General features: G+C 36.8%; 1 protein-coding gene across 1 annotated transcript in view; it reads left to right on the top strand.

Moving 5' to 3' along the window:
• Positions 1–4,978: 4,978 nt before the first annotated feature.
• The window catches only part of RFX6 (regulatory factor X6), a 55,415-nt gene continuing 39,646 nt past the window's right edge, over positions 4,979–20,747 (top strand). Inside the window, exons 1-4 of the mRNA XM_060030562.1 lie at positions 4,979–5,201; positions 5,468–5,624; positions 8,476–8,599; positions 10,278–10,339. Of these exons, the coding sequence (XP_059886545.1) occupies positions 4,979–5,201; positions 5,468–5,624; positions 8,476–8,599; positions 10,278–10,339 (566 nt within the window). The remainder of the gene's footprint in view (positions 5,202–5,467; positions 5,625–8,475; positions 8,600–10,277; positions 10,340–20,747) is intronic.

Raw genomic sequence — 20,747 nt, 5'->3', positions numbered from 1 at the left:
TATGGATTTGCTTATTCTGCACATTTCATATGGATGGACTCATACAATATGTGGCCTTTATATTTGACTTCATTCACTTACCATTATATTTTCAAGTTTCACCCATATTGTAGCATATATCAGTTCTTCTTTATTTTTTATAGCTGAATAATATTCCTTTTTATGAATATACCACAGTTTATTAATCTACTCAACAGTGATGGACATTGGGTTGTATCTGCTTTGACTATTATGCATAATTATGCTATAAACAGTTGTATTCAAGCTTTGATGGGAACATATGTTTTCAATTCTCCTAGGTAAATATCTTGGAATGGAATTACTGGGTCATATAGTAGCTCCACGTTTAATTATTTGAGGAACTGCCAAACTGTTTTCCACAGTGACTGCATTCTACATGCTCATCAGCAATGTATGAGACTTCCAATGTCTCCACATTTTATTTTCATTTTCCTTTTAAAAAATTATAACCATCCTAGTGGGAGTAAAGTGCTATTTCATTGTGGTTTTGATTTGCATTTCCCTAAGAAAAATGATATTGAGCATCTTTTCATGGGCTTATGGAACATTTGTTTATCTTCTTTGGAGAATGTCTATTCAAATCTTTGGTCCATTTATAGATTGGGCTGCTATCTTTTGATGAATTATAACAACTCTTTATATATTTTGGATTCTAGACCCTTATCAGGCAAATGATTTTTAAGTGTTCTGCCATTCTGGGTGTTTCCTTTTCACTTTCTTGTTAGTGTTCTTTGATGCACACATTTTAGTGGAGTTCAATTTATCTTTTTTGCTTGTTGCTGTGCTTTTGGTGTCATATTTAAGAAATATTTGCTTAGTCTCAGGTCATGAAGGTTTACACTTAGGTTTCCTTTTAAGAGTTGTACAGTTTTAGGGACTTCCCTGGTGGTCGAGTGAGTACGACTCTGCACTCCCAATGCAGGGGGCCTGGGTTCGATCCCTGGTCGGGGAAGTAGATCCCACATGCATACTGCAACTAAGAGTTGGCATGCCACAACAAAAAGATCCCACAACTAAGATCCAGCATAGTCAAAATAAATAAATAAATAAATATTTTAAAAATAAAATAAATAAAATAAAAGAGTTGTACAGTTTTAGCTCTTATATTTAGGTCTCATCCATTTTGAGTTAATTTTTGTACATAGTGTGAAGAAAAGTTTCAGATTCATGTGGAAAGGTTTTCTTTTGCATGTGGATATCCAGTTGTTTCAGCAACATTTGTTGAAAAGGCAATTTTTTTTTCATTGAATGGTCTTAGCATCTTTGCAAAATCAGTATTTGCTTCATGTATTTGGGGGATCTGTTGTTAGGTTCACAACTGATCTTACTTTTATTTGAATGTAGCAACATGATATTTTTTACCTAAAGGAAAAATGTAAAATAAGTAGTTTCTATATTTAAAAAGTAATCTTGGTGAACATAAAAAAAATTAGGTGAGGTATGAACTTTCACAGAAGAAAGTTTCATAATATATGGTCACTGCAGATCATACTACACTCAGAAAGAGTCTAGACAAGGAGGAAGATGTTTCTCAGAATCATTCTGCAATGAAAGAAAAATTTTCTTTTTTTTGACTATGAGCACCGAAAGCAATCTAAAATTTCAGAATAAAAATATTAGGTACCTTTTATTGAATGCTTACTGTTCCAGGCACTGTATTAGGGATTTTTATAATGCTTTTTTTTTTGGGGGGGGGTACATGGGCCTCTCGCTGTTGTGGCCTCTCCTGTTGCGGAGCGCAGGCTCTGGACGCACAGGCTCAGCGGCCGTGGCTCATGGGCCCAGCCGCTCCGCGGCATGTGGGATCTTCCCGGACCGGGGCACGAACCCGTGTCCCCTGCATCGGCAGGCAGACTCTCAACCACTGCAGCACCAGGGAAGCCCTATAATGTTTTATTTAATTCTTACATCAGCGCTATAATGTGGTGTCTTATGTCAGCAGAACATGAGTCAAGCAGTCATCACAAATGTGATTTTTAAGAAAGTGTTTCTAGGAGAAACAGGTAAAGGAGTAGGGATAGCAGGACAGAGAAGGGGAAGTAGCCAGACAAGGGTGGGATTCCAGGAATTATCCAGGAGAGAATGCTTCAGCCTGATCCTACAGAGGAGCTCTGGATTGTAAACTGCAACTCAGGTTTATCTACCATGAGGTTAATGAGCTGGACTTTTATTCTCCTTAATCATCAGTCATTGGCTAAGGGCTACCCAGGGGATGTATAAACACTGAGGTGCTTGCTCGCTCTACCTATGGGCAACGGTGGTCCAGGAGCCAAGGGCAGCTCCTCCAAAGAAGAGTCTCAGTTGCTTTCAGGTGGTGTTCGTGGTGGAGCTGGTTACTGGAAACAAAAGGAAGTTGAAGCTGGAGAAAGGGTGGTTTGAAAATGTGAGGGGGATCCAAGAGGATCTGGGCAAGCACCCATGAGTCTGCTACAGATGACGTACTATTTTTTTTTCCAATTTAGAGAGAAAGAAACAGAAAGGTTAAGTGCGCAGAGTCACAAAGAGAATGAATGCTAATGTATCGGACTCCAAATTCCTTTCCCCTTTAATGTGGTGCCTCCAGTCAGGAAGGTAATGTCATCTGGGAACTTCCAAGCATCTCCTGTTTTGTATATCGTTGTGTTATTTCTTCAAACAGAATAAACTGTTTTAGATATTCTTTTTTTGGGATCTGTCAAATTGCATGCAGAATTTTGTATGTGAGTGTATGTGTGTGTTTTTCTTCTTCTGGGGAGAGAATCTATGGCTTACACAAATTTCTTAATGGGAATATAAAAACCAAAATGTTTAGAATCACTATTTTAAAAGATCATTCTCTATATTTACCTATTTTCCTGCCTAGGTTTTTATGACTTGCTTATCACTATTATGTCTCTAAAACATTGTTCTCATGAGATCAAATTATAATTATCACAGATGGCAATTTAGGATGATAGAAGTTGTTTTTCCCCTGCTCACAACACCACTTTTACTGCATCACATAAGTTTGAGAGGGATTGGCATTAACTCTTTTTTAAACATTTGGTATAACTCAGCATTGCCACCATCTTGTCCTAGGCTTTTATATGTTGGAAGTGTTTTTATTACTAGTTAAATTTCTTTACTTATTGTAAGTCTTTCAGATTTCTATCTCTGACCAGTAGTACAAAGAACTTACATGTTATTTTGTTAGGCAGAGAGTTTACTTAAAATTAAGGCAAAAAGTTCATTTAGAGCCTTAAATGGTTTGTGTTTTCACTGATCAATTCTGGATAAGTGCCAGATATTCACTCAGTGTCTGTATGACTTACACACACAATCAACCTGGATATCGAGTGCTATTAAAAAAATTTTTTTTAAATCCCAGTAATTTTCCTGAATGTTTTTCTTCTGATTATGTGATATAAGTGGGCAGTCTCTTGTGTACAGTTAACCACTACGACTTCCTTTACAAAATGAGTCTGAGGGTGTCTCTGTAAAGAAGGAAGATTCTAAAGTTTAGTATTGTAGAGCTAAGCCCCATGGACTGAGAAAACTCTCAGGCTTTGGGGGTGGGGGGGACTGGGTAGAGGAGATTGATTTGCAAGGTTGTGGGAAGAGGTGGTGGTATAGCCTCAGAACTTTGGGTGCCTGGATGGGTGGATGGCCCTAGCCTGGACCCAGCTTCTGGAGGTACAGCTAAGGAGAAAACCTTTGACAGAAAGGTGGTGCCTTTCCCGTAAGTGGTGCTAAAAAAAATGGGTAAGGGTCAAATACACTCATAATCTTGGCCACCTAGGCAAGTTAATGCTCTTAGATTGTATTACTCCTCCCCAAAATCCACCCTCCAGCCATCTATCACCTTGGGTCCCATTTTGTTTTTTCTATGCTATATTTTGATGTAATATAGTTTAATATTAAATTAAACTTCAAGGGTGATTTATCTTTCTAACGCTCCAAATGAGGGTGACAGGTTGCAGGTTGTGGTGAGGCGATGTGAACCAAAGCAGGATTCTTGCTCTTTCTGGAGAGCACTAAGCATATAGATAGCAAGCACAGGGCATTATCTGTCAAAAGAACAGAAGGTGAAAGGAATGAAGGATTATGTGGCAGTCAGGCAACAGAGACCCCAAGTCTATTGACTTCTCCTTCTTAGAGAACAAGATATTTTCAACCACATGACTTTCTTGCCAGTTTGGATTGGAAATGAAATACGGCGATTTCTTTCATTTTTCATTTCAACAAACGTCCATTGCACTACTACTAGGTATAAGAGGTGAAGATCGTCAGGGATGCGTTTAAATTACAAAACGTGTAGGGAGTGAATGCATCTTTTCCTCCAAGCTCAGGGCCAGATCCTGGAGGACAGAGAGGCCCGGCATTCTGCACCCCGGGAGCAGGGCCCTCTGGACACTTGCGGGATGCGATGGCGTCTGTCCCAAGTCACTGAGAAGGGCCCTCACCACCCCCTAGGATTACTCCAGGAATAAATCAACCGAGGACATGTTGTGCAAAGACTGAGCGGTGCTCTGGGGTCCTCCTCTCCTGGCCTGGGCCTGCAGAGTCAAGGCTGTCCGCGGAAGCAGCCTTGGTTCTTTCTGGGAGCTTTGGGTGTGGAAAGAGTGCTCGGTCCCAGGGCCAGATGAGAGAAAAGGAGGAAAGAGGGGAAAGGAGGTGTGGGAAATGGGACTCCATTGCTCAGGCTCGACGAGCGCAGGTGAGGAAGTGAGTTCCAAGCTGAGCATCTGCCAGGATGGCAGACAGGTGGAGAGAGTCAGTCCCGCCTCGGCCCACCCAGTTCCCAGGGCTGTCCGAGCCGTACCTGTGCGCGGCCTTCCTTCTCCGTGACGCCCGGGGGATCCCGAGCCGCAGCCTCCGTCCCCGCCCCAGCGGCCCCGGGTCCCCAGCCCCGCCCCGCCCCGCCCCGCCCCGCCTCGGCCTCGGGGCTCCGCTGGGAGCCGGTCGAGCGGCGGGTGCCCGAGTCTCCGTGGCCAGGAGGATGGCCAAGGTCCCGGAGCTGGAAGACGCCTTCCTGCAGGTGCAGGCTTCTCCCCAGGTTTCCCCCGAAGTCCAGGAGGAGTGTTGTGTGCAGCTCCTGAGCAAGGGTTTGCTCGTTTTCCCCGAAGAAAGGGTGTACCTGGCGGCTGAAGCGCAGCCCGGGGGTGCGCTGGGCAGCGGGGAGAAAGGGGACGACCCGGAGCTGCCGGTGGGAGTTAAAGCCGGTGAGTGCTCTGCCCCCTCCCGGGACGTGATTGGGACGCAGATGTATTTTTTACAGGGCATCCGATAATAAAAAGAAACATACCGCAAACGCGCGTATATTTCCCCTAGGAAAATGATTGTTAAATAGAAATTAAGTCGAAAGGATTTTGCATAGCTCTCCTCTGAACCCCATAGGCCACCCTGTTTGACGCCAAGATACATTTAGAGGCTAATTAATTGATTGTATATTCTGATTTTCTTTATCATCTTTTCAACTTGCAATCAGAAATGCATTTAAGCAATGGTAACTTTTCCTCTGAAGAAGAGGTTGCGGACAATCAAGACAGCAAAACCAAAGCAACCGATCCACACCTCTCTCAGAAGAAAACCATCACGCAGATTATGAAGGATAAAAAGAAGCAGACTCAGCTCACCCTGCAGTGGTAAGACTCGCCCAAGGATACCCTTAAGCACCTGTTGAATTTTTAAAGTCAGTATATTCAGATTCTTTGCTTTTCTCAATTTGCTTCTCCCTCAGACTTTCTTGGAGAAGTTTAAAAGACCGATTAGAAATTCATCCAAAAATTGTTTTCACTGAATATTTGGTATAGAGACATACTCTGGTACTGGTGAAAAATGATCTGCAATACAAATAAAAACCATCATTCTGTTCATTATTGACTAAAACTATAATTTCTTCTAATGTAAGCAATAATGAATTTTTTATTACTTATTTGCTTAACATGCAATCAATTCAGTCCTTATATATTTGTTATTTTTATGTTTATAAAACATGATTCTTAAAAACAACTTAAAAGGAGGAAGGATCTTAACGGTGCCTTTATCCGTAGAGGGCAAATTCAAAATTGTGTATTGGCCATAAGATGAAATGTGTTTGAACTAGAAGACATAGAAAAATCAGTTAAGATGACGCTATTAACTTAAATAAGTGTTCAACTACCTTTCACATATGATTTATTACAGTGAAATATCACTAATTGGATTTTGTGGAAAATCTTTAAAAACCAAGAGTTTATCAGTAGGCTCTCTACATATACAGTACATTTTATAATATTCTAAAAGGAAGAGGAAATTTAAAGTAAAAACATAATATTATACTTCTCTATGTAGTGTGAAGAAATAGAACTATAAATTTCCTTCCAAATTCCAAATAAGACACAAATAAGTAAAAATGTCTACTTGCTGATGTTACATGATCTGTTTATATGTAAAGTGTGATCTAAATCTTAGAAAAATACAGTAGAAAAAACAGTATCTTAAAAAAAGTAGCACATCTTATTTAAACACTGAATTACAATTTGCATGTAGTAAATTTTTGTAATTATATCCTTAACTCTTTCAAATATTTGAAATATAAACTAAATATCTTTCTAAAATTATGGTTTAACTATTGAAGTTGATATCACGTTTACTGGTTAAGAATCTACTAGAGCAGTAAATAGTTGAGCTAATTATCTGAAATATTTAGGACACACTATTTTTTTTAGGATAATTGGAGCTAAAAGGTTTTGACTTCAGATATATTATGAAGGTCTTTTGAATGATCACTTGCATTATTCAGTTCAACTTGAATGAATGGAAACAAACTTAGGTTTTTATTTTATAAATGTAAATGCATTACAATTAAAGAAAAAAGTTATACCCAAAGTTAACATTATACTTATGTATAGGATTTTTCAGTATTTTGAAGACAAAAATAATGCCTACACCATCAAAATAGCCAGGTGAAAAAGTGGGCATTATATACGTGTCATTAAAATATAGTTTTAAATAGTTGAATATTTCTCAGTAATTTTCATATTTTTTGAAACTATAAAATGTTGTCATTTTGTTTGAATTCTCCATACTCTCTCTTAAAAAAGTGTTACATAATTTAAAAAAAAATAGCCTAGGTGAGTTATTTACCTTCTGATAATTTTTTCCTTAAGGTTATAGATTATAGCGGGGATATTAAACTGTAGAATTGAAAAATTAAAGTGAAAAATCTGCCTAACTTCAATTTTCACCATCAACTAGGTGTTTGGTTTTATGTATGCAAATTTTATTGGGTTTTGATTCATTTTTTTCCTTTGTCATAGAACAATGGATGTCTGATACTTTACCTGCTTAGGAAACACGTCCTGTAGCTTTTATCTCATGCATCTTGGGAACGTGTTAAATCAGAGATCTAAAGAGTTTAGAAGAGTTTCACTCAATTTTAGTCTGAATGCATATTCTATATTGCATTGCTCTTGTATAGTAGTAATTATGATTTTACTCTACATAAAAAGAGTATAAGTAAATTTTAGCCAATATCATCTACTGAAAGGTTAGAAAAATTGAGAGTAGAATCTACAAGTTCTGATGTTCTGATTGCTGTTCAGATATTTATAACACTTAAATATATTTTATTACATTTATATAAATTGTGTGCAATTGCAGGCATCCAAATTAAATGGAATTACTTCTAAATTTTCAAAGTTTATATAATTATGTTTATAATATGGAGCTGAATTGATATGTCATGTTTGGAGGCATCTATAGAGAATAACAGTATGTTTCAAGTGTACAGGATCTTTTAGATAATTGTAAGTACTGATTACAGTAAAAAGTGTAGAGATAGAAATAGATCGGTACCATTTCGAACTTAAGTGAAGTTAATTTACTCTTATGTATTTTGCAAATAAATGTATCACCATGCTTCCCTAACTATTCAGTGTTTGGAACTAGTTTGTGAAAGAAAGTAAGAGATTATAGACATTTGCCAACCTGAAGCCTGGCAGCTCTTTAGTGTTGAGAATGTTATTTTTAAAAACCATCACCTTCAATTTCACTATTCATATTTGATTAGCACAGAGCAAAGTGTGATGAACAGGGAAGACTTACACAGAAGTAAGAGAATGTTTAGTGTTGAGAATGTTATTTTTAAAAACCAGCACCTTCAATTTCACTATTCATATTTGATTAGCACAGAGCAAAGCGTGTTGAACAGGGAAGACTTACACAGAAGTAAGACCTATTCATTGGGATGTGGACCACACAGGAGTGGTTTTGTCTTAGCCATGGTATTTTAACTGCACTAGCAGGTGTTCATTGGGGTTCTTGCTCTTCTAACTTTAATCCTTGTGATCATATTTTTAATATTATCCAGAATAAAAGAAGTCTACTCATGTCTGCTCAAGAACTCATTTGTATAGAGTCTGTATTCAAAAGGAGCATTAAATCAACGTGAGAGGGGAAAGGAAAGAAGAAATAAAGAAAAGGTTTGACCTAATTCTTTGCCCTTTTTCTTAGGCTTGAAGAGAATTACATTGTATGTGAAGGAGTTTGCTTACCACGGTGCATCCTTTATGCACACTATTTAGATTTCTGCCGGAAAGAGAAACTGGAGCCAGCCTGTGCAGCCACCTTTGGAAAGGTAAATAACACATATTGGCTATACTACCTTACAACTGAAGTCATGTCGCAGACAGTATGGAAACAAACTTATCTGTTGAAATTTTCTTATAGAATATTAAGAATCTGTTTTGTAAATGAAATCTCTTGGCTGTATTTGGAACTATTATATGTTTAACCTAGATGTTACCTACTATTTGTTTTACCTTGAATTACTATATGCTTTGAATATTAGAACCCTGGCTATTAGAAGATTTAATGTGACCTTAAAGGAAGCTGTATTTGAGCAATAATATTTCCTTTCAAAGGTGGATACATTAAAGAGTATGGTATGGCCTGTATTGAGAAGCAGAATTAAGTGGAGGTGACAAGTATCTTGTTAATGTAATTGGTGACTGTGTTTATTCTATTTCATAAATAGTTCTCCTAATTCTCCATTTGTTCTAAGTATATTTACACTCCAAACTCCAAGATGTCGTGATGGGATTGGTTAAATTTCTCTCATTTAAAAACATTCCTTTTTACCCAACCTGTGTGGTTAGGATGGGAACCTATATAGCTGACATTACTCTACTTACATATGTTGATCTCATTTTAAGAATCAGGAAACAATATCAATCTCTTGGGAGAGCCTTGTTCTTTGAGATTCTTGTCTTGCTCTATTATCTAAGAACCAAGGATATCCCAGAAAAATTGTAAGAAGCTTAGATCTCAAATATTGCATCTCTTATAAACTGAAATCCAAATTCTAACCTGTAGAGGGACTCGTTGTCTAGAAAATAATGATTACTATGGTCTGGCTTCCCAGGTTTTTTTTTAACTAAAATAATTTATTAATTTATTTTGAAAACCTATCGTTTACAGGAGACAGTGTGATAAGGGCATGGTAATCCAGTGATTTAGGTGCTAGCCTAGACTCTAATTTGTTGCGAGACCTGAAAAGCACTAAACTTCCTCAAAACTCAGTTCACTCATTCTGTAAAATGAGGAGGCTGCATTTTAGCTTTAATATTTTATTAGTGCCCCTTATGGCAGTCATTCTTAACTGTTTGGGGAGCCATAAAACACCTTGAGAATCTGACAAAAACTACAGAACCAGTCCCCAAGAAATTAACACATATTAATACACAGAGTTTGCCATGGAGCCTTTAGAAGATCATGTATGGCTCTCCTAAGATTCAGGTTAAAAGCCCTGTTTTATGTAGAAGAGATTTTTGTTCTTTAATCAAATGGTAACTTTTAGGCAATTTAGAGAAAGGAACGTAGAAAAGAAAAAGTTTCAAACACGGCTTTGAAGATCTGGCAAGGCAAAGAAAATTTCCATGTCCTTTCAGGGTTGGAGGTAGATACTTAATTGTGGGTAAATCTCTGCAAAGAATTACTATAAAGAAACCCACATCTTCCCACAAAGCACATACATGAAGTAATAATTGCTTTGGCAGTAACATCAAGCAAGAGCAGATATTGGTATGATCTGCTTTGGACATTGAGAAAAGGGCAGTAGAACAATGTCATCAAAAAAGCACCTCCCTCCCTTTGCTGAGGTGTCATTATGTATCAATATGTGTATGATATTATTTTTTCCAGACTAAATATTTACTCAAAGTTCAACATTTGCTTTCTAGAATTAATTGAATGTGAGAGGCTTGCAACAGAAACACACACTTTCTAAAAACTAAAGCAATTGACTTTCTTTCTAGACAATTCGTCAAAAATTTCCCCTCTTGACGACTCGGCGGCTTGGAACAAGAGGCCATTCAAAGTAAGGCACATGGATGAGCACATTTCAGATCTGTACATATGATGCATTGTATATGAGGACTAATGCAATGTGAAACAAGTATTGTCTTTATCAGTGAATAGAGCTAGGTATTCTCTTCTTAATAAAGCAGACTTTTAGCAATTCTAAGACCTAAAAAGAAAAATAAGTGGATTTTAAAATAATGTTTAAAAAGCAAAACTTACACAGAAAAATCATAATATATTATTTTTTCTGATGAAATAATCTAAATGAATCATTTTTATAATCTTAAAGCCACGACTGAAGGTACCAGTGTCATGAAAGGGAAATACATATGGCTACATAAGTGACCAAATGGAATCCACAACACTTCCAAAGAGCAAGGCCAAAGCCAGGGGTTGAACATGGTCCAGGTTCTTCCTCTGGTTTTCTTTCCCAGATAATAATTTCTTTATATTCCCCTCTTTTCCCTTCAAGACAAATGCCATGCCCATATGACTTAATGGAAATATAAATATAAAATAAGCAGTCATGAATTCTCTCCCTTGATAACTTTAGCTTTACTTATCTCTTGTGGCGACCCCTGTAGAAGCCCCAGTTACAGGTTCATGTTCACCCATTATTTCTTCTGTCCACTGTGTTTTTAGTTGTTCCTTTCTTTCTGTCTACAAACATATCCAGATCTCTTCTGTGTTGATAAAATAAAATCGTCTCAAACCTGCTATACTCTTTGTTATTGCTCTGTTATTTTTCTTCTCTCTGCTATTTCTTGAGAGTAGCTATCTGCTCACTTGCCTTAGCACTGATCACATGCCTCTGTCCTGTCCATTTCTTTACCTGGGCAAAAACTCAATGGCTTATTTTTACTGTCACTGATCTTCCTAGGCACCTGTCTAGCATTTGAACCTGTTGATAATGTCTTCTTAAAACAAATAAATGCATAAAACTTCCCCTACAGCTTCTCTGTTGCAACACTACCAAGTCCTCTTCCCTCTTCTGCCACTTATTTTCCAGTTTGTCCAGTGTCTCCTTCGGCTCTAACATCCAGTTCAGCATTGTCCAAAGAAATATAACGTGACCACATATTTAAATCAAAAATTTCTAGTAGCCATATTAAAAAAGTAAAATGGAACAGATGAAACTGATTTTACTAAGTTTTATTTAATCCAACATATCCAAAACATGATCGTTTAACCATATAATAAAAATTAAAATTATTAATGAGATATTTTACATTCTTTCTTTCCTACCAAGTGTTTGAGATCCCGTGTGTATTTTATACCTACAGCACATCACAATTCAGACTAGTCACATTTCAGATGCTTAATACCCACATGTAACTTGTGGTTATCCTATTGGCTAGCTCAGTCTTTTGGCTCGGTCACTTGCCAAAAGAATAGATCCTAATTTATTACGAATTCTCTTGAATCTCTCTCTCCATTCTCACTTTCAAAAACTGGCCTTGACTCTGTCTTTTTGGTCTGTTCAATACCATTCTTCCAAACTGACCTTCTGAAGTTCAATCATTTCTCTGTCATCCTCAGACATTTTCGCCTGCTCATGACAAACTTTTCTCACCTTGACATTCAAGGTCCATTATGATTTAGTCCCAAACCATTTTCTTACCTTATTATCTACTTCTCACTTTTCAGCATGCAGCCTATGCTGTCACCAATTTATTGCCCAGTCCCCTTTGCTTCCCTCTCAACCACCACTGTTTTGTTCATGCTGTCTTCCTCCATGAAAAATGCCCTTTCCCCTAGAGGTGTGTTGAAATCCTATCCATTTAAAAGAATGTCTGCTGAACTTCCTCTTTTGAATCCTTCCTTAGCCTCTTGATGTTTTGTAGGCTTTTCTTTGCACCCTCATAGCAGTTTTTGATACCTACCCTAATGCAAAATTAACTTATCTCTTCCCCTTAAAAGGTGGTATTTTGAGGACAGAGACTTTGTCTCGCCCATTTTCATACTATTTCTGTGGTCTGCTACATAATAGATTATCAATTTATATCTATTTAATTGATTCCTATTAATGTGAATAGTATTGTGGCCTGAGAAATGAAATGCCAGATTGAAAAAGACAAAATTGGCTCATTCCTTCTAACCAAGTCAGCTTTTTTTCAAAGTCGAATCAGTTTAACTGCCTAATTTCTACTGAATTGATTCCTACTGACTTGTGTAGGTAGAGAAAAGATTAGATAGTGTTTAAGATAGTTAGATGGTGGAAAAAGAGGCAAAGCAATGCAGAGAAATCCTCTTCACAGGATCTACAAGAGGACAGGCAGGCAGGCTGCAGAGAAAGTCAATTAATCCTAGAAGGAGGCTTTAGGATTAGGGATGAATCATTAACCTTGTCCATTGTGACACAATGAGGCTCCAGTGTGTAGGTTTATGTTGTAACTATATGTAGTGACTTCAGGCAATTTGTTTGATATCTGAGAACAGATGCCCAAGAGCATAGCATTAACAATTTGAATTTTTTCCTACTTACCTGATGTGCCATTTGCTTTTTATAACTTGCATATTATATTTTGGTATTTTCGTATCATGGGGAAAATTTATTTCTATATGTAAACTAAGTATTTTGAAAGATATGGCAAGATGTAGAGTTTGTGTATTTTGTCCTTGTTAATATTCTGATGTAATTATACTTAGCGAGATACTTTTCCTGACTCTATTTCCAAGAAATACCCTTAGATTTTTTTTATCTTGGAAGATAATATATCAAAAGGCAGAGTTGCCTGGTGGTTAGGAGTATGAGGCTTAAAATTGGACAAATCTGAGCTTTAATCCCATATTCCCATATACAACTAGATGAGCTGTTCAGCTTTTCATCAATAAGTTGGATATGCCATTATCTACAGGTTTGGTGTGAGAATTAAATGGAAAAGTACAGGAATGAATGGAGACATGAATATGCTTTCAACCTCACTATCCTTAATAGTAATGAAATTATTAATAATAATATAAAATTAATAATATGATATTCACAATACATCCAAAAATCAGCAATGCAATTAAAAGTTATTATTTACTGAGCAGCACACACACACACATGCACACAGACACACACACTGTCTAATCCTCACAATGACAATACAAGATTGGAATTACTGTGTTTTACAAAGGAGGAAACTGCAGTTCAAAGATCACTGACTTGCTCAAGGCCACACAGATACTATAAAATAACAATGTTGGCATTTAGATCAAGGTTTATCTGGCTCTAAAGTTTGTGCTTTGTCACCTGATAAAGCTTCTTCTTTCCCATATCAGTCATATCAACAAAATATTGTTTAATTGAACTTTTGAGTTTTTGAGGTATAAATTTTATTTATTTTTTCTTTTTTTTTAACTTCTTTATTAGAGTGCAATTGCTTTACAATGGTGTGTCAGTTTCTGCTTTATAACAAAGTGATTCAGTTATACATATACATATGTTCCCATATCTCTTCCCTCTTGCGTCTCCCTCCCTCCCACCCTCCATATCCCACCCCTCTAGGTGGTCACAAAGCACCGAGCTGATCTCCCTGTGCTATGCGGCTGCTTCCCACGAGCTATCTGTTTTACGTTTGGTAGTGTATATATGTACATGCCACTGTCTCACTTTGTCACAGCTTACGCTTCCCCCTCCCCATATCCTCAAGTCCATTCTCTAGTAGGTCTGCATCTTTATTCCCGTCTTGCCCCTAGGTTCTTCTGACCATTTTCTTTTTCTTTTCTTTTTTTTTTTAGATTCCATATATATGTGTTAGCATACGGTATTTGTTTTTCTCTTTCTGACTTACTTCACTCTGTATGACAGACTCTAGGTCCATCCACATCACTACAAATAACTCCATTTCGTTCCATTAATCTGCAAAACATACAAGCAACTCATGCAGCTCAATATCAAAAAAACAAACAACCCAATCCAAAAATGGGCAGAAGACCTAAATAGACATTGCTCCAAAGAAGATTTACAGGTTGCCAGCAAACACATGAAAGAATGCTCAACATCACTAATCATTAGAGAAATGCAAATCAAAACTACAATGAGATATCATCTCACACCGGTCAGAATGGCCATCATCAAAAAATCTACAAACAGGGCTTCCCTGGTGGCACAGTGGTTGAGAGTCCGCCTGCCGATGCAGGGGACACGGGTTCGTGCCCCGGTCCGGGAAGATCCCACATGTCGTGGAGCGGCTGGGCCCGTGAGCCATGGCCACTGGGCCTGCGCGTCCGGAGCCTGTGCTCTGCAACGGGAGAGGCCACAACAGTGAGAGGCCCGCGTACCACAAAAAAAAAAAAAAAAAATCTACAAACAATAAATGCTGGAGAGAGTGTGGAGAAAAGGGAACCCTCTTGCACTGTTGGTGGGAATGTAAATTGATACAGCCACTATGGAGAACAGTATGGAGGTTCCTTATTTATTTTTTCTGATCTAACAGTTTTAAATGTTAATTAATATATTAGATTCTTCTTCAGAGAGCTAACAACATTTCTCAAGCATCAATCATAAGGCATTTTAAATTATTTTATATTTGTTTAGAGATATTTATGTCTTCTATAAAAGCAAATTTGTAGCACAAACACAATTTTGCTTTCTGCTTTTAATTTTTGTCCAAAATGTTCTCTGTGTTGGTATATTATCTTCACAATCATCATTTCTATTGGATGTTTAATATTTAAAAATTTACATTTGAAAAACATTTTTATGTATATGGAAATATGAACAATTGATGATATAGAAATATAAATGAAGAAGTAAGCATATTTTGCAGAAACAGGAATTTATAATTTCTCCCAATTTTCCTAGTAATTTTGTAAAACTTTGTATTGTCGTAGTGCCCAAAACATACTATCACTAAATATCTATTGAATTATTTCTAATATATGAATAAATTTGGTATTAATTAATTTATAAATAAATAATAAGCTCTGCGCTCCATCCCTTCATTTTCTCTTACCATCCCCTCCCTGCCAAGAAAACCAACAATCCCAATGGCAGATTCTGCATGTTCTGAAAACCAAGATAAAAACTGACTTTGCTTTTGTGTTTTTCTTTTCTTCTCTTTGATTTACCACCAATGCTAATAATTTTTTTTCTTCCTGTGCAAAATTTTTTTAAATAAATTTATTTATTTATTTTTTAATTTTTGGCTGTGTTGGGTCTTCGTTGCTCTGCGCGGGCTTTCTCTAGTTGCATCACGGGGGCCATTGCGGTGCTTGGGCTTCTCATTGCTGTGGCTTTTCTTTGTTGCGGAGCAAGGGCTCTAGGCGCGTGGGCTTCAGTAGTCGTGGCACCCAGGCTCTGTAGTTGTGGCACACGGGCTTAGTTGCTCTGCGGCACATGGGATCTTTCCGGATCAGGGCTCGAACCCGTGTCCCCTGCGTTGGCAGGCAGATTCTTAACCACTGTGCCACCAGGGAAGTCCCCAAAATTTTAAATTTAGATTTTGAATAAATAAAAATGAATCAAAATTCTATAGGTACAAAGAGTATCTAATGAAAAGTAATTCTTGCCTATTTTATGTTATGAATGTATTATAGCAAGGATCATCAATCCATTCATATTTATATTGATGACAAAGCATGGTGCCAAAGAGTTTTTGAGGTGCAAACAATAGTAAGATAGGGTACATGCTGTCAAAACAATTTCATTATCAATATTTATTTATTTAGTAAACATTTTTCGTCTGTCCTGGTGCTGACTAGGTCCTAAAGATACAATGATTAGCAAAAGAGGCCACGTCCCACCCTTGCTCAAAATGGCTCAGCAGGGTAAGGGAGAACACAGTTGAGCCCACCAATTAGATTCCATGAGATTTCATGCACACAGTAAACTGTTTGATTTGAAGTTACATTTTAATTTCTTGTAGACTTTGATCAGTCAAATCTTGGTTTTCAGACATGACGGATAAAAACTATTATCTTATTTATTAGTAGTGATTTAGTGGGTTAATAAAACTGATATGGCAGCTGCTCTTATCATAGTAAGTTATTGCAACTCCCTGAACAACTTAATCCCATCATTTCCTTATCAGTTATCATTTGTGTAATGTAAACTAACATCAGGGCTACTAGCTCAGTGGGAACATATGTTTCAGGAATTCTATATAATGACAAAATGGAAAAGAAGAAATACAGGTGCAGGTATAAATTGATCAGCAAATGAAGAAAAGTATTAGACACAAGGTAAATACTTTAGTACTAAAAAAAGGAGCAATAATTTCATTTGTCCTATAAAAATATAACACATTCACTTTAAAATGTGGGCATAAAAATTAATTAATTATTCTTCTTTATTCCTAAAATGTAAATGATATCTGTCACTTGATGCAAGGCTAAGGACAGTTGATGCTAATGAATGAAGACAATTTTGTTAGATAATCACAAAGACTACTTGTATTATGCAAACATTTTCTTAGAGAAATTAGCTAATCATATCTAGGATTTTTAAGCAGTTATCATATATCTTTTAAAATAAAAATCATATAGGGAGAAAGAACTGTGAAATGTTTGGGAATCTTTATTCAGAGTAACCTACAGGATAGACATTAGCTATTGGTATATAAATTTTAAAAACTAGTTAGCCCACAGTGAGGCAAACCTCACTTTTTATTCAACATTTACCTGTATATATTCTTGTTATGCTAGAATATTTCTGGCAAATATTTCCTAGCAAGATTTATTTTAGGGTAATATATTAACAACAAAGTAGTGATATAATATGTTGCAAGTGAGATGAAAAATCCATGTATACTTTGTATGAAATTACTCTCCCCGGTTTTATGAGGTTTATCTTCAGCTGTTAGGAAGACAGAGAGCTGCTCATTTATTATCTCTTCTCAAAGACACTAAATCATCACTCAGACAGACGATAACATGTTCCTAGTTAGACTAAAAGGAAGATTAAAGGGGAAGATTATTTTATTGGCTCCAGAAGAAACTGGATATGAAATGTGCTAAAGCATTACAATGGTCATTGCAAAATATTGAGATTTGTATTTCCAGCAATTTCTAGTCTTTCCACCTAAATATGCTGATTGCATGTCCTTTATATACATTGTTTAGGGATACAACTTTTGTTCAATGCCAATATTTTACCAGTACCTGGAAAGGCACAGTCCTAGGAAGCAGTTATTGAAAACAACTGGCTTTAAGAGAATTTGTGTTTTATCAGTTTCCAGATTTCTAGCAGAACACATTGACTGGTCCAATAAATAAGGATTTTTCTTTACAGTAATTTCTAAGGGGGAACACAATGAAGGGGAAGATGAAATTCCCTTCCTCCAAGTCTTATAGGTTAGTAGGGGAGGTAAGCCGTGTATACATATACCACTGGTACGAGATGCAAAGCTCCATGGGATAACTGACCAAGAGAGGAGTTCAAAGGACAGAGAAATTAATTTTGCCTAAGAGACCAGGCAAAGCTTCATGTGTTGAAGCTGTGCCTTGAGGCACAGATAAGAAATGGGGATGTGCAGGAAGAAGGGCATTCCCAATAGAGCTCAACAAAGTAAAGGCACACAGTGAGGAAAGCACGCCTTATTTATGGAGGGCAAGTAACTGATAGAAATAGATAAGTTTACACAGTACTAGTGGTAGAGTTAAAGGAATTAGTAGATTTCCTTACATCACATTAGACAAGAGTCTTTTTAATCTCTACCAGATTTTAAATTGTGCTATGTTTAAGTATATGATACTATACGCATGCCCTTTATTAAAAATTCCTGCTTATAAAATTTTCTTTATGACACATTGTTATTTTTAACTTTTTTCATATTATAAATTTATTTATTCAACAAATGTTTATTGAGCTCCTACTATAGGGAGCTTATATTCTAGAGGGAGTCTGTTTATATATGGAATTTCAAATATGAAACATTCAGATCAATGGTATAGTTCTTAATGATTCGAGTTAGTTATCAATTCTTAAAGATTCATGCTAAAGTTGAAGAGAGAGTGTATATGCTGAGTGCAAGCATATTCAAACTATATTTCATTTAAGAACTTCTAAGTATAAATAAAACTGAGATACAAAATTATATATACATATATATTTTGCATCTTGAGTATAGTCTATTGAAACAAAGAGTGCTCTGTGGAGCTTTGGGTTTGAATTTTGTCTTCAAACCCATAACTTTTCACATATTTTTTCCAAACAAATCACATAAACTTTTTTGAACTTTGCTTTGAAATGGAGATATTACTTCACTTGCAGGCTGCTGTGGAAATTTGAGATGAAGTATGCATAAAATTTTTTACATGTAATAGTTGCTCAATTAATGGTAACTATTTCTATTAGTACCTACTATCACCTGCTTCAATTTTAGCACATATTAATTTTGTATTGCAGTTCTTTCTTTGCATGCTTTTTTCCCCCACAAGACTATCAACTCCTCCAGGGCAGACACCCTCATCTGTCTCTTTCTACGTGCTCAGCACGTAGCACACAATAAGCATTAAATACATGTTTGAAGGAAAGAGTTCACTTTTTCACTCGTTCCCTGTGGGCCAGCATAATTATAAGATTGTATTGATATAACATGCTCAGCTACATCAACATGTCTAAATTATGAGGCATTGCTAATGAGAAAAGGACATGCTGCTTCTCATTTGTACAGTGGAATGTAGCTGACCAAGTTACCTTCCTTGGGTGTCAATGTGTATCTGGTTGATGGTGTCATTTACATTTGACCTACGAATAAAACACATTACTTAAAAGATTTTTTTTTTTAGATGTAAAATCTTGACCCTAGATGTAAGTGGAGGTATTAAGTACTTCTATTTTTAAAGATATTCTGCCCTAATGATTAGAAAGGAGGAAGCAAAATAATACAGTTGTTTTATAAAAATCAGGAACAAATGAATTGTGTAATAAAAATATCCTTTCCTTAAAAATCCTAAGTAAGAAAAGAATTACAAATCCATGTTACTCAGCATTTATTGGGTCCTAAAGGATGTTGCCATTTTTACAAAAAGTGTTGATCAAGTGATTTTTTAAAAATGGAAGTAAAATTCGCCTCAGGGCTACTCAACGTGGTCACTGTTCTGTGACTCGCAGGCAGTCTGGCTCAGGAAACCATGGACTAGGGTGGAATTCAGAAGCATATATGTTCCTGGCTCGGTCATCCACGTTGGTTTTTAATCATTGTCTTGACAGCTCTCACAGTGGTCAGGATTAGTGTGCCATCTAATATTTGTTGAACTCACGGTTATCCTTTTGATTTGTCTTGTGATTTTTGTCTACCACCCGTGAAGGCAATGTAGTTTCTTCTCAATCTGCATGGCAAACCACTTTACCATGGTATAATATTATTTACATGTTGAGACAAGGATTATAGATGAGAAACAAGAAGATCAAAGTTATAGTAAAAGAAGATTTATCAACTTTTAAAGCAATGCTTAACATGTATTGCTTTAGCAAGTGGCTAGAATGAAGTTATTTGAACTGTAGCACCCATAGAACAAACAGCAAGCTTTGCAAACGACCATGAAATTGCAATATATTTCCATTGTAATAGATGCTCTTGTCCTCAAGCATCTCTTGCTTCATTTCTTCTAATGCAAAGACATTTTCTTTGGTATATTAGTTCTAAAATCTAATAAAGAAAAGTAGTTATACTTATTTCAGACTCATGTTCACTCACTAATCCTAATAGGCTTGGCTGAATATCATCTAAATCTGTTCATTTGTTATGGTTTTAGGTATTTACCTTATCAATTTCTATTAATATAGCTGCCTTTTGTAATGTCCTTTGCTTAAGTTTCATATTTCCTTCATTTCTCCCTTTGTTCCAATATACTGTAGAGGTTCTTTACCCTTATCTACCGGAGGAGTATTTTCTTACTGTAAAAATGGAGTTTCTTCTGTTCAGGTTAACAGACTCCTATTGTCCTTCTACCAAAACTGAGGATTTGAAAACTTGTTCCCAGTCTGCCACACTCATAAAATACCTTCACTACCGTGATCACCCTCCATTACTGTTTCTCAAACATAACAGCCCTTTCTGAAACATTTCATATTATAATAGGTGTAATTTTTTCATATTTAAAAACTCTTTCTTCTCCATCTCAAATGGCCCAGGGTCATTAGAGGCAACTCCTCTGCCCTTAGAACCTAATGGGAGAGAAGCCATCTCTGGGACTCATACTTATAGAGGGCCCTGTTCCTCTCCTCCTCCAGCTGATCTCCTTCCCAGGAGATAAGGAGTCCATTGCCTGAGTGAATGTGTCTCCCGAGACTGCATCCCCCTTCAAGCTCGCATTTCAGGTCCGTGGGGCCCAAGAATTCCAAACAGTCTCAGGCCTGCCTCCTGGGCCGAAGTGGGCCTCTTCCCTCATCCATCCTCAGGAGACATAGACCAGATGGGTACCTCCCCCAGGGGGCAGCTGTCTGGGGTGTGTGTGAGAGTGGATCTTGGACATGGAGGCTGGAGTGTTCT

Source organism: Delphinus delphis, chromosome 14 (genome assembly GCF_949987515.2).
Source record: "Delphinus delphis chromosome 14, mDelDel1.2, whole genome shotgun sequence".
Classification (NCBI taxonomy): Eukaryota; Metazoa; Chordata; class Mammalia; order Artiodactyla; family Delphinidae; genus Delphinus; species Delphinus delphis.
The sequence above is the reverse complement of the archived record's forward strand: the minus strand, read 5'-3'. Positions and strand labels throughout refer to the sequence as shown.